Source organism: Anas acuta, chromosome 1, assembly GCF_963932015.1.
Source record: "Anas acuta chromosome 1, bAnaAcu1.1, whole genome shotgun sequence".
In the NCBI taxonomy this organism is placed as follows: Eukaryota; Metazoa; Chordata; class Aves; order Anseriformes; family Anatidae; genus Anas; species Anas acuta.
The window spans coordinates 185,713,114-185,725,738 of record NC_088979.1 but is presented as its reverse complement, the minus strand read 5'-3'; the positions used below and the strand labels follow the sequence as shown (position 1 = coordinate 185,725,738).

Genomic DNA, 12,625 nt, shown 5'->3' with positions numbered 1-12,625 from the left:
TACAAAAACTAGAAGCAGGAAAGATTGTTTTACAGCAAGAAGTTTTAATAGCAGCATTTTAAAAAGAAAATATTAAATATTTATTTTGGTGAATGTTGATGGTCTGTGTGTATTGCTCCCTCTAGTGTAAAAATACAAAATCACAATCAGCAAACATTGCAAAAATCACTGTGTTTGGTAACAAATACATATATATTTTTTAAAGTTATTACCCCCCATTTTTTCCCTAAATATTTAAAACATGATTTCTCACATTTTAATACAAAAGAGACAGATTAACTTTGTTTCAGCTTCTGATCTGGGATTCTTGCACTTTATTAGCTGGGGATGATCACACCAGAATTGACAAGTGAAGATGCAAATCTGCACGCTGTATTTACTGTTGTAACACTCCTCGAGAAAATAATAGGATATATTTAGATAGTGTTGTTCCCTTCTTCTTCCTCCACCAGAATACTAATTTGCATTCCACAATTATTGTACAGTTATTAGTAGACCATGCTCTTACATGACACTAAGTTGTAGAGAAGCACATTCTCAGATACCTATGTATTCATTTGGCTACTGTATCAAGTTAAACCCTAGAATTGGGAAATTCTAAACAGGTATTCATTTCCTTACAAACACATCAGTGAAGAGCAGCAAGTCTGAGAAAATATTTTATATTTGAAACCAACCTGAAGAGCCACTGGAAAATACCTGACTTTGGCATAGGAGCATAGGAAAAGCTGTAGCCATTGCTGCAACCTCCTCGCAGACAATGTCCTGGGACAGTTTCCATCACATGCACAAAAGAGAAAGTAACACAGCCTTCCATGCATTTCATCAAAAGAATATCCAGTTTGTATAGGATGCTTAAAGGGCCCCTTCGAATCATTACTGTTTTCCAGCCCAGAATTCTCTCAAGATCAAGAAAAACATCGTTACTTTCTCCAAGAACTGATGAAGCTGCCTCTGAAGATAAAACCAAGAAAATGAATCTTGAAGGCCTGAGCCAAATTCACACTAAAGCTTCCACTTAAGATTTGCTTAAACAATTTGTTACAGAACAACAGAATTAAAGCTCCACTTTTATTTGCAAAAAGGAGCTCTCTTCCTCCCTCTAATGTTCCTACCATTGGAAGCAGTTGAGAACTTGGAAAGCCTTCTGAAGAATCATTTTCAACTGTATATTTTTGTTTTTGAACTGGTACTTCATACTTCACATATATCAGATTTACAAAATTATCATCCTATTCCAAACTGCAATTACAGTTTTTCAGGGATCTGAAAAATCCAAAAAAACACATTTTTCTATGCCTGCCAATCATTATCCCATTTCATACACACTGATTCTAAGTATATTTGCTGAATGAAATATGATCTGATACAGGCTACTTGCTGAAGACTCTCTTAATAAGCAAACCTAAGATCAAAAGTGGTTATAGCGTCTCAACAAAGTGCAAGCTCCATTCTCTTCAAAGGTAAGAATGGTGAAATGGCAGATTTTCAAAGTCATTACACAAAAAGTACTAATGAAAGCCAACAACCAAATTTTCATTTTAGTTTTCTACCTGATGTGGCTATTGTTTATATCGGAGCAGCACACCTGCGATGCTCCTTGAAAGATACCTGCCATCACTACTTCCTGCAAAGCAAGGTTTATGGTCAAGACTGAGAAAATGGTTTGCTTGCTCATTTGTGAAATTTATCCAAGTACTCTGTAATTAGGAGAGTCCATTATAGGTGGTTGCTCTCAGCTAGTATAACATAACTAGAATACCTACCAGGCAGAGGGCTCAGTAAGGATGACACTGTATGCTATAGCATGAAAACAATTGGATTCTTTAACTAGCTCCTCTAACAACTCAGTCATGGAGTAAGAGAATGGGCACTACAGCAAAATTTCAGGGGCTAAATTCAGGACAAAATTAACAGTTGAGAAAGAAATTTTATTTCAAGCTTCTAAGGGGGTATTACAAACAATAGAGAATAAAAACATTAAAAACTATTTAAAAAGTAATTGTCCCTTTAAAATAAAGATTCAAGCAGGTTTAACAATGAAGTATGCTATTCATGAAGTTTTAAAAAAAGATTTAAAAAGTATTGGTTTTGCTGTATTTGCTAATCCTTTATAAAAAAGCTGGGCATAAATACTTCGTGCATTCATATGCATTATTTGGTGTTTCATACTATATAACTTGGTACAGTATTTAAGATATCACTGCAAAAGAGTTCAAACACAGTGCATTTATAAATAATGGAGTCATTATAAATCACATTGCAAACATACCTTGCCATTTTCATTGTTACAAATTCAGTATTCTCAGTGAAGGTAGGAATAAAGTAGCTACAACAATCAATATCTTGACTTTATTTTTTTTTTTAATATAAAAATGCAATTCTGGAAACCCACCCTCCTTCTTCCCCCTGCCCAAACATAATGCTTTACTTCTTAAAAATAAAAATAAAGTACTAATTCTATATACATCACATGTACCATACAAAAATGTATCCAAAGTTTCTATTGCTACCAAAGTGTTCTAAATTAAAAGTTACATAAATCCCCTCATTGGAAACAAAAGATTACAAGTTACAAAAAAAATCAAATTACACACAAACCATCAAGTTATTTTTATACAATTTCCAATACATTTTTCTCCCAAAGCAAGTTGTCTTCTCATGTGCCTGTATAAAAATGCATATCAATATATTTGTCAATTTTATTTTTCATTATAAAGCAAATTAATACATTTTCTACAATAAATAAAACACAGGGAGGCACATATATCAACAAAATAAAATCAATGGGAGATAAATGGGATATGGTTTTGAAAGAAATAATGTGCTTGCAGGCTTTAAGCCAGATTTGTTTAAAACAAAAACAATCTTAAGTTATTTTGGGCAACAATGGAGTGTTTTTGGTGATTTGCAAGTGATGTACATAGTATAATTTTTTTTCTCAATGTCTTTCTCACAAAGTACCCTCCAAAATAATGCAACTTCCTTTCTTAAAATACATATTTGTAATTGTAAATTTACATCAATCTTAAATATGTGGTACTTTGTGCAAAGAGCAATGATTTACACAAACATTCAGAAGTCTTTTTCAGAAGCTACAGACCAAGGAAGAAATGATACAAGCAGCACCATATTGTATATGATTCAGGCAAACATATATTTGATGCCATTTTGATATTAGGCTTTACAATTCACTAAACACCTTAAGCTGGAAGGTGGTGCTTAGGTAACTTAAACTTAGAAAGAAAGAAGGAAAATAAACAGCATGGAAACAAAAACCAACTCCCTCCCCAGCAAAATTATAAAAGGAATTAAAGAACTACTTCTAAAATCAGAATAAGTTAAGTGTTGAATATACATTTATGTACAATTATGAACACTATGAACAAGACATTTTAACAGGTTTAGTGGAAAATCCTCCAAACTACAACACGATAAAACCATTAATCAATATGGCAATGGTGATTTAGAAGAATTGCTCAACAATTTCAAGTTTGCAGAACTCAGCCACTGAATCAACAATTAAGGGGTTGTATCTTCAATACATTCTTTTAGACAAAGAGGTTCATTAGAAGAGTTCAAGTCTGTGGTATTTTTCATGCCTTGGTAGAATCTGTTAGTCAATATCACTGAAGTCACTGACTGGTTCTCCATGTACTCTACTCAGGTGATTCATAGCACGATCAAAAGCAATCCTTACTGCTTTTCGAATGCTTGAGTTGCGGCCTTCCATCATTTTTAACTTGTCTATAGTCTCATCTATCCCAAGGGGAACCATTTTGGATTTGGGAAGCCACTGCCTGTAAGAAGAGGTAAAATAACTATGTTAAGTATAGAATAACATCACAAACTTCGTCCAGAACTGTAAGGGCTGCTACACTGTGTTTCCCATTTAGTGGGTCAGATTTGCCATTTTTAAAAAGAACAGTGGAATGTAACTCGAGATGTAACTCGATAAAAGGAAGAAAGAGAAGTAGCTGAAAAACTTCCTTATCTGGAAAAAAAAAAAAAAAAAAAGATCTAGTGGAAGGGGAAGACAATGTTTGTGTGAATATTATGTGAATTCTCCCCTCAGGCTCCACACAGCATATTGCTGATAATGAAAGAAACAGAAAAAGGGAAGGTTTCCACAGACAAATTAGAAAGAGTTAAGTACTTCAAGTGCATATTAATACAACATTTAACTAAGAAGATTAAAAATTTAAAGAAAAGACACTTGAACAGTTTGGAACATGCATCGTCATTTGGAAAACAATGATGAAAGCTGATACAGACAAATACTGAAGACTACCTTTAAAAAAAAAAAAAAAGATCTGTCCATATTAAAACCAGCTTGTAGATCAAAACAAGTAAGTTTATATTATTCCCTTCTAAACTGACCATAAATAAGTATCTTCCAGTATGATACACGTTGGTGCAAGAACAGACTCCAATATTTTAACATTATAGGTGATACATCTGTATGAAAAAATATATATAAGTAGGAATGTCTTATCTTCTCTAATGTTTTCTCTTAGTCTTAAGCTACAGACTTAAAGTTTTAAGTCTCTGTATTGAGAAAAGTATTTTGAGAACATACCAACTTCTTTTGTTGTCAAAAAACAGTACTAAGAATAGCTTCTCATCTGATTTGGTCTGCATTTGTTCTCCAATTTTGAGTACATCCAGGGGTGGCACTGGTATAGTAACACCATTGTGATGGCCAGCAACACGAGGCATCTTGGGGTCAATAATCTATAAAAGAGAAGAAAGGAGAGTTCCTAATTTAAATTTTACATCTTACACATAAAAGAAAAAAATAAATAAATAAATCCAGCCTATGTAGCCTATGTTAAGGTATGGATATTTGTTTCTGCAAAAACAGAGTCATACCTTTAAAATCTGAAGGAAAAATGAGCTCTTAATAGAATCAAAAGGGAAAAAAAAAAGAACAGGTAGAAAAAAATAACAAAGTAACTTTCAAATATCTTGCATATAATATTTAATTATCAGAAAACACTACTAATTTTTCAATAAATTGTAAAGTGACAGTCACAAATAAAACTCCTTTGTAGATACTTCACAGTATTAATAATTGCCCAGTTGCCACTGAGGAACAGTTATATTACTCCATGGCTGTTCCATCAATCTCTTGCCCTACAAACTTCTGTTATTTTGCCAGTTTCCCCACTGATACCCATCTTAATTCAAAATAAACTGGTTATGCGAACTAAGCCAACAGATAGCTAGTAACTGTGGAGAGCTCATGGAAATCACAATAACTTTCTTCTCTTGACTTGAGAAGATTGAGGTTTAATTCCTCTTGATTGAGGTTTAATTCCTCAATCAGCTCATCAACAGAGAAACACTAGTGTTTACATAAAACAGTGGACAGAAAAGGAGCCTTTTGGCACCTCCTAGTCATGATCGGCTTAAATCTAACACCAAACTGCACCATTCAACAGACAATCAAATTTTAAGCATCTGACCGAAGTGTGCTTGGGTCACCCACTGAAGTGCTTGGGCACAAACTCAAGTGCTCTGAATCTCACCTCCACTAGTTTTAACCTGATTTTGTTATGTTCCTGAGCTCCCCAGTAGGCATACCTTAAACCAGTCACATGATTATCCAGTTTATTATATAAATCAAGTCATGAACTCTTTTTATTACCCCAAAGGCCTGCCTGAAGCCATTCAAGCACTTTATAAGCAACATTTTCTCTACAAACTCTTGATTTAAGCAGAACTGTGTTTATTTCTCTTAAAATAACATGGACACAACAGCTTTAAGTTTCCAGCATATCATTCACAACTAAAAAAAAAATAAACGGTTTTATCCATTGATTTTTTTTTCTTTAATGAGCTGCTGAATTTGAATATTTTAAATTTGTTTTGCAGCAGAAAGTATCTCCTAAGTTCCAACACTAGCAAAATGTCTGTCAAATGCTTATTCAGTTGATCCTCTAAACAATATTGCAGTGACAAAGACTAGTGAGACAGTTAGGGTAATAGACATCATTGGCTCAACATCTGATATTGCAGTAATTTTACAAAAAGGATTAATTTTAAAGCTGTAAAGAGGGAAAAGTAATCCACTTCTACTCAAGATAATTCGTAACTTCCGCTTCACGCTGAGTTCATGCATCAAGATTTTCAAATCAGAAACTAGCGTACTGATGGAAAGCTGTGTACTCACCAGAGCTGGGTAAGAAGGATATCCACTGCATTTGGCCCATACTACTTTCAGAGGCTCAAGAACAGATGTTGCAGCATCAGTTGAAATCCACATACTGCTATGCCCAACTTCTAAGAACAAATAATAATTAAATATAAGGTTAGTATTTTACAGAATAAAACCTCAGACAAATCAGCAGTTGTTTTCTCAACAGTATTTTCATAATCATTAGAAATCAAATGTATACCAGTATTACCTATGTGCAAATTTCAATAAAAAAACAGGTAATGTTCACAATAGCTCTTGAAATGTTACTAGTAGCTTAATCCAAGTTTGCAGATTAACAATGAGTTTTTAGAAGCTTCAAGAAACTGCCTATCATAGAACAATTCTTAGAAACCAAGTGCCATCAGAATCTTATATTCCCTTTTACTTTGGGGAAAAAAAAAAAAAAAGAAAAAAGACATGAAAGAAAACAAAGCTATGGTACTCCCAAAACGTGTTTGTTTTGAAATTATGACAAGCCTATCAAATAGGTGATGGTATGAAAGATATAAGTTGTGATGGCATTAAAGATGCAAGTTGCATGATCTTCCTAAGATGTTGGATATAACATATAACAAGATCAGCCCCATGTCACTTACAGCACTTATCTGATAAACATAACAATAGAAACGTGTTTAAATTCTAACTTGCTTTTTTGTCATTGATGCTCATTTTCTTTCAATTTAAATCAGAGCTCTTGTCCCTCTGTCTAGCCCTTCCCTGAAGCAAAGTAAAAAAGACCAACAGGATTCAAGGAAGCAGCTGCAATAGTGGTTTTTCCTTCTCAGGAGGCAGCACAACAGAAAGCTAAGTTTATGTTACTGCCTGCTTCTACCAGAATCCTCAGTTTTCGTATCTGTTGCTTCAATCACCACTGGACTGAAGCACAAGACAGGTTTAAGCCATTTAGTCAACTAGACCCACAACTGACTCCTGTCAAAGAGACTGGGCAGAAGACCATGAGTTGCCCACTCAAGATGGAACTTGGGGCAGAGAATGTATGAAGATGAGAATGAAAGGTCATGAACTGTAAAAGTGAGGAAAAACTTGTATGGGGAAACCTAACATCAAACTATAATTCAGAAGCTGCAGTTGCACAACTTTTTTAGGAGCAAGACAATACTTGGTAGAAGCAGCTTTCTAATTGCCAAAAGAAAGTATGTTAAATTCTTCCTAATTTGCTTCTTTTTAAAATAGGCAGTGCTTATAATGAAATCTGACATACAGATACATATTCCATTTGAACATCAAGAAAATGGCTTCAAACCTTGAAAGTGAGGAAAAAAACACTTGAGGTGATCACTAAACAAAGAGGTCAGTCATTCTCCACAATATATTCTACATCAATTTCCAACCAAAGGCTTTTCATTCAACTATAGCTTATTTTCAATCAATGATGGTATCAACATTCCAAAAAAATACTGGATTGAGAAGTTTAAGGCTAGAGATTCACAACCCTGTAGCATGAGTTCTCAAAATGCAGTAATTCATAGTAATCTGCCACAACAGCTTAACCAAGATGCTAGATGCTTTTGAAGCTAAAAAAAAATGCTGCAGGTTCTGTTTCAGCTGTGTATATCAGAAGAGAAATAGCACCAAATGCATTTTTTTTTCAGCGTTTAAGACTTTAAACAAGTGTCCCAAAGAAAACTGGGATGTTTGCCACCAATTCCAACAGACTTTACAGATGAGAACTTTAATCAGTGGATTCCATTATATAACACCGTGGAAATAATGCAGTCTTATTTCTATTTTCTTTGTTGTTGTTGTTGAAACTGAACTACATAACCTTGGAAGACCTGTTACTAAACAATTTATGGGTTTATTTATTTGTTCCTTTCTGAATATTTTTAGAAGTCTTATTAGGATTTTCCTCACTTTCTCATTGAAAGCCATAATAATATTCTTCAGATGAAAAAAAACACAATACACTCAGAAATAATAGAATCAGGCATTCTTATACTTCTAATACTATAGCTGAATTCATTAAGCATTGGACATTATGGAAAGACATGTCAAATCCAGATGAACCATTTTGATATCATCTCAAGACAATTGATCAAAACAATTTCTAACACCTTGAAAAAAATAATTTAGACAACTTCTTTATTTCTCAGCTTTAATACCAGTATGCTAAGTATCCCCAAGGTGGCTAGACACAGTCATGAATTTTTAGATTAACGTGTCTTTTATACAAAAACCATTTTGAAAACATGTACAAAACTGTACCTGGTACATAAAAACAGTACCAGTCCTCTTTTTTGAGGAGGCAGCTAATAGAAGAAAGAAAAGAAACCTACATTATTCTCAGCTGTAGAGGTGATACAAAAATGAAAAAAATGATATTTTAATGCAGAGTAGAAGGTCATACATAATCTCACTAGAGGAACACAGCAAGACTCCCTCAGAGACTTCTCGGCTGTATAAACAGTAGGGAAGAGTCGCAGAATATTTTCCTAGTAAGAATTTATTCCATATGGTGTTAAGGGTTTAGTTTACTATTGCAAGCACAGATGGTTAGTAGTTTTGTTTTATGCCATAACAACTCTTTATTTCCTCAAGCTACGAGAGACAATGCATTTAAGTTAGCAGTCATGACAATGTACTGCTGAGGATTTTAAAATAACAGTACTCACACTATCTGAAAACAAACACTAACAAAATACCAGACACCAGACTAAAGATCCTACATAGTTCAGGGTAAAGACAAGGATGTCTTTCTAAACATTTCCTCCTCCCCTTACAGACTTCTTACTTCTCACAATGTTTTAAAAACAACTACTGTGTTGTGTTTTTTTTTTGTTTGTTTGTTTGTTTTCATGAGCATTCTCACAATGAAGTTGATGAGTTTAGCTTTTTGAGTAGATTGAGCAAAACACCCATTAGGTGCCAGCACTGCAGGCTTCAAAACTTTAAGACACTTTTATCTTCAAAAACAGAGTTAAGAACTTCAAAAACCCAAACTTCAAGAAATCTGCACAGCTTTCAGAAAGGACCAAGGGTTTTTTTTTCTAGTTCAGTAATGAACTTTGTTTTAAATCAGAAACTTCAGCCTCAAAGAAGAAATTCTCCTTTTCTTTTTTTTTTTTTTTTAAATAACTGAAACATGACCAGAGTAGTAAGAGTGCACAGTGGTTTTTTTTTTGTTTGTTTGTTTGTTTGTTGTTGCTGTTTTGCTCTCAAATTACTTAGAGGCAACTTTGATTTTAACATCATCTAAATCTGCAGATGAAGCCACAGATACGGAACATATTTAAGCTTCAAAAATACTGACACCTAAAAATGAGCTATGATCTCTCCAGCACAGATGGATCATTCTTTAGCACAAGAATTTATACTGAGGCTTTCCTTTTATTGTTTAACTTCTGGAAAGTGTTCTTTCTGCCATACCTGTTGAAATGAAGACTGTGCACAGAAGAAAGCTATTTGAGTCAAACAGTGTGAGACCTTCCCTACAACCTGCCCCCCTCCTCATTTCCCATTCCTGCTTACCAGCCCAAAATTACTGAAGGGAAAAACAGCATCTAGACACTGCTGGAAAAGATACTGTCACTAAGCTTTACTGAGGAAAGAAAGAAGTTTGACAAAATGGTGGAGAAAATGATTTGGCAAAGATGGGGGGACAAAGAGTTTAAAAGTTGAGACAAAAAGAATGAGAGGGACAGACTAGGAACAGGAGAGCAAGACAAGAATCTTGGATAAGGAACAGCTGAGCAAAAGGACTGGGCAAGGTTCAGGAGGAGACAGGCAGAAGACTGCACTGCCACTCTTGCCCAGCAAGTTCCCAACCCTGTAAAGGAAGTCAAGAGCTACAAATCTTAGTGTACCTCTGTATACAGCACCTATTTATGAAAACCACTCATAACATGTCTCTATTCATCTTCCAGTGCTCCTGCATAACAAGGACAACAACCGATTACAAACAGATGATTCTCTTTGAAAGACAAGAAAACCTACCTAAGCCTACAAATCTAAGCCCCAAAAGTTAGACAGAATTGTAAACTGTTTTTGAAACCTTAATTTATCCTCTTGCATGTATTTATACCTCAACGTAGTCTTCAGGTTTTAATGTATTTTTCCGTAATATCCTTAACTTTTAATGTACACTAGGTGGACAGCATGCTCTACTTTGCTTTGCAAGTTCAACAGCAGTACTGTAAAATTGTTTGAACTACAGTGTGCACATATGTCAATGTGTATGCGCATGTATTTCAGTGTGCATGTATGACAATGACTATATCAATCAGTGCAGAACTGCATCCCATTGGAACTGCAGTATTACAACATAACATACCAGAGGTTTTGAGTTAGCATCTTGTAAATAAAAATAAAGCATTACTTGGACAGCATGACTGTAAGCACTGTGTCCATTTCTAAAGCACATGTAATCCATTAAGCAGAGTTGCTTGTGACATTTTACTAAGCATGGGCAAAACTTTGTTTTAGTTTCTTTTTGAAATCCAGGATTTTACTAATGAAAGTAAATCATGACAAAGTTCCAGTTATGCACACAATATAAGCAACATATTTCACTTCAGTCCTGCCTGTTTCTTCTTTATCTGCCAGTAAGAATGTAGCTGAAAGAATTAAAATTATATAGAACATATAACAGTACATAAAATAATACCACTTCTCCTTTGAGGCAGACTTAGAATATATCTAAGAACAGACACAGAATTAAGATGGATCAAGGAGAGTTTGAAAAAGCAAGTACAGGAATTCTAAGTGGAAAGTGTTAAAAGTAAGACTAGCCAGGACAGAATAAGGAAAGTAAATGGAAAAGGCTTTCTTGTATAGTAGGTTACCATACAAATAAAGATCCTAAACCTTAGAGTAATGAAGCAATAGCTGAAAACAGATAAGCTGCAAGAAAGAAAACAAAACCGATCTTGCAAGGAGGAAAGGACAGAGTAAGACAAGCAGGGTCAGATAAAAAGTACTGGAAAGACATGAAAGAATTCTAGATAAGCGAAAGGAGCTGTAATGTCAGGGACTAACAACAAGCCTGCTAGACATGGCAAGCTTGACCCCTAACTGCAGCATGGGAACAATGTATTTTACAAACAGATCTACAGATTAAGTAGATGACCTACTTAAATTGTGCAATACAATTTAAAAATATTAAAATAAAAGAAAGGCATATCACCAAAACATAATTAATTCCCTGAAATATGTTAACCTATTATACTGAATTCTTAGAAATTCTTGCTTTATTCCATTTTTTTTTCCTGAAACAAAGTGGACTATGTCTTACCCACCTGTCAACACATTTTTGCAGAAGAGTATACAAGGAGTAAATGTTAAAACAAAAAGCCCAAAGAAAAATGCTAACAGAACCACAAACAGTACTGAAGTCCAAGTTCTGCTTGTACTACTAGACTAAGCTAATTCACTTTAAATGCCACTTATTGATCAAAACAACATTAGATATTATTCTTTTTTCTTTAAATTTGTAAAAAGTTGTAAGCATAATCTAGCATTTTCTACCATGCTATCAACACAACTTTCAGAACTCTTTCAGTTGAGAAAATAAGAACGTTAGAATTTGTTGAACTAATGGACGAAATATAGTTGCATAGTATTATTAAGAAAACATTTATTTATAAATAGCAGTTACCAGCTGCAATTCTTGCTGCTTTGGCATAGTTTCCATTTTCAATGCATGATATCAATTCACTTCGATCTTCCAATGTGTGTCTTCGTATAAGCGCTGGTTTACCTTTACCACACTTTGGTAGGCTGAAACTGCAGAAGTATGGATATTAAAGACCATCCCTTGATAAATTAACATTGTTCCCTACAAATGAAGACTCTGAACAAGAATTTGGAATCATAAAAAATCATAAAAATCAGAGCGACAAACTCTGAATGGATTCCATATAACAAAAAAAAGTTAACCACCACAAAAGCTACAAAATTTCATGCACTTAATTGGTTTGTTATTAGCAAAAGAGAAGCAGTATGCAATTGCACTTCAACTTTAGTGCAGGTTATACACATTCAGCACGAGCTGCTGCATTGTCTCCAGTGTTAAAAAATGAATACTGGACACATAGAAACACGTTCCCTCTGCTCCAATAGTCCCACTAAATAGAAAATGCAATTATTTTCTCTTTAACTTTTCATTACAAATTTGAATCTTTCACTTGTGATACTAATGTCTATACACAAAGTGAGAAAGTTGTTCTCAAGAGTCTTAGTGTACACCTGAGTTCTCTTCAAGAGATCAAAGAATGTGAACAGTAGTTATTCTAAGTCGTATCCTCCATATATCACATTCACAAGAGACCCAATATTAAATTCTCTTTGCTCCTGAAAGCCTTTTTGACATGAATGCATTAACACCACTTCCTTAGGTAATTTAATACCAATCATGAACAAATGAACTAGTGTCTTCTTTAAAAAACAATAAAAAACTCCCTCCCC

General features: G+C 34.2%; 1 protein-coding gene across 8 annotated transcripts in view; it reads right to left on the bottom strand.

Annotated features, from left to right (window-relative positions):
• Nucleotides 1–1,910: 1,910 nt before the first annotated feature.
• The window catches only part of BRD1 (bromodomain containing 1), a 69,377-nt gene continuing 58,662 nt past the window's right edge, over nt 1,911–12,625 (bottom strand). For all 8 annotated transcript variants that reach the window (XM_068669691.1, XM_068669692.1, XM_068669688.1 and 5 more), the window contains 4 exons: nt 11,817–11,944; nt 6,176–6,285; nt 4,580–4,734; nt 1,911–3,800 (listed from right to left, as the gene is read on the bottom strand). In XM_068669691.1, coding sequence (XP_068525792.1) covers nt 3,617–3,800; nt 4,580–4,734; nt 6,176–6,285; nt 11,817–11,944 — 577 coding nt within the window. In that variant the 3' untranslated portion in view covers nt 1,911–3,616. The remainder of the gene's footprint in view (nt 3,801–4,579; nt 4,735–6,175; nt 6,286–11,816; nt 11,945–12,625) is intronic.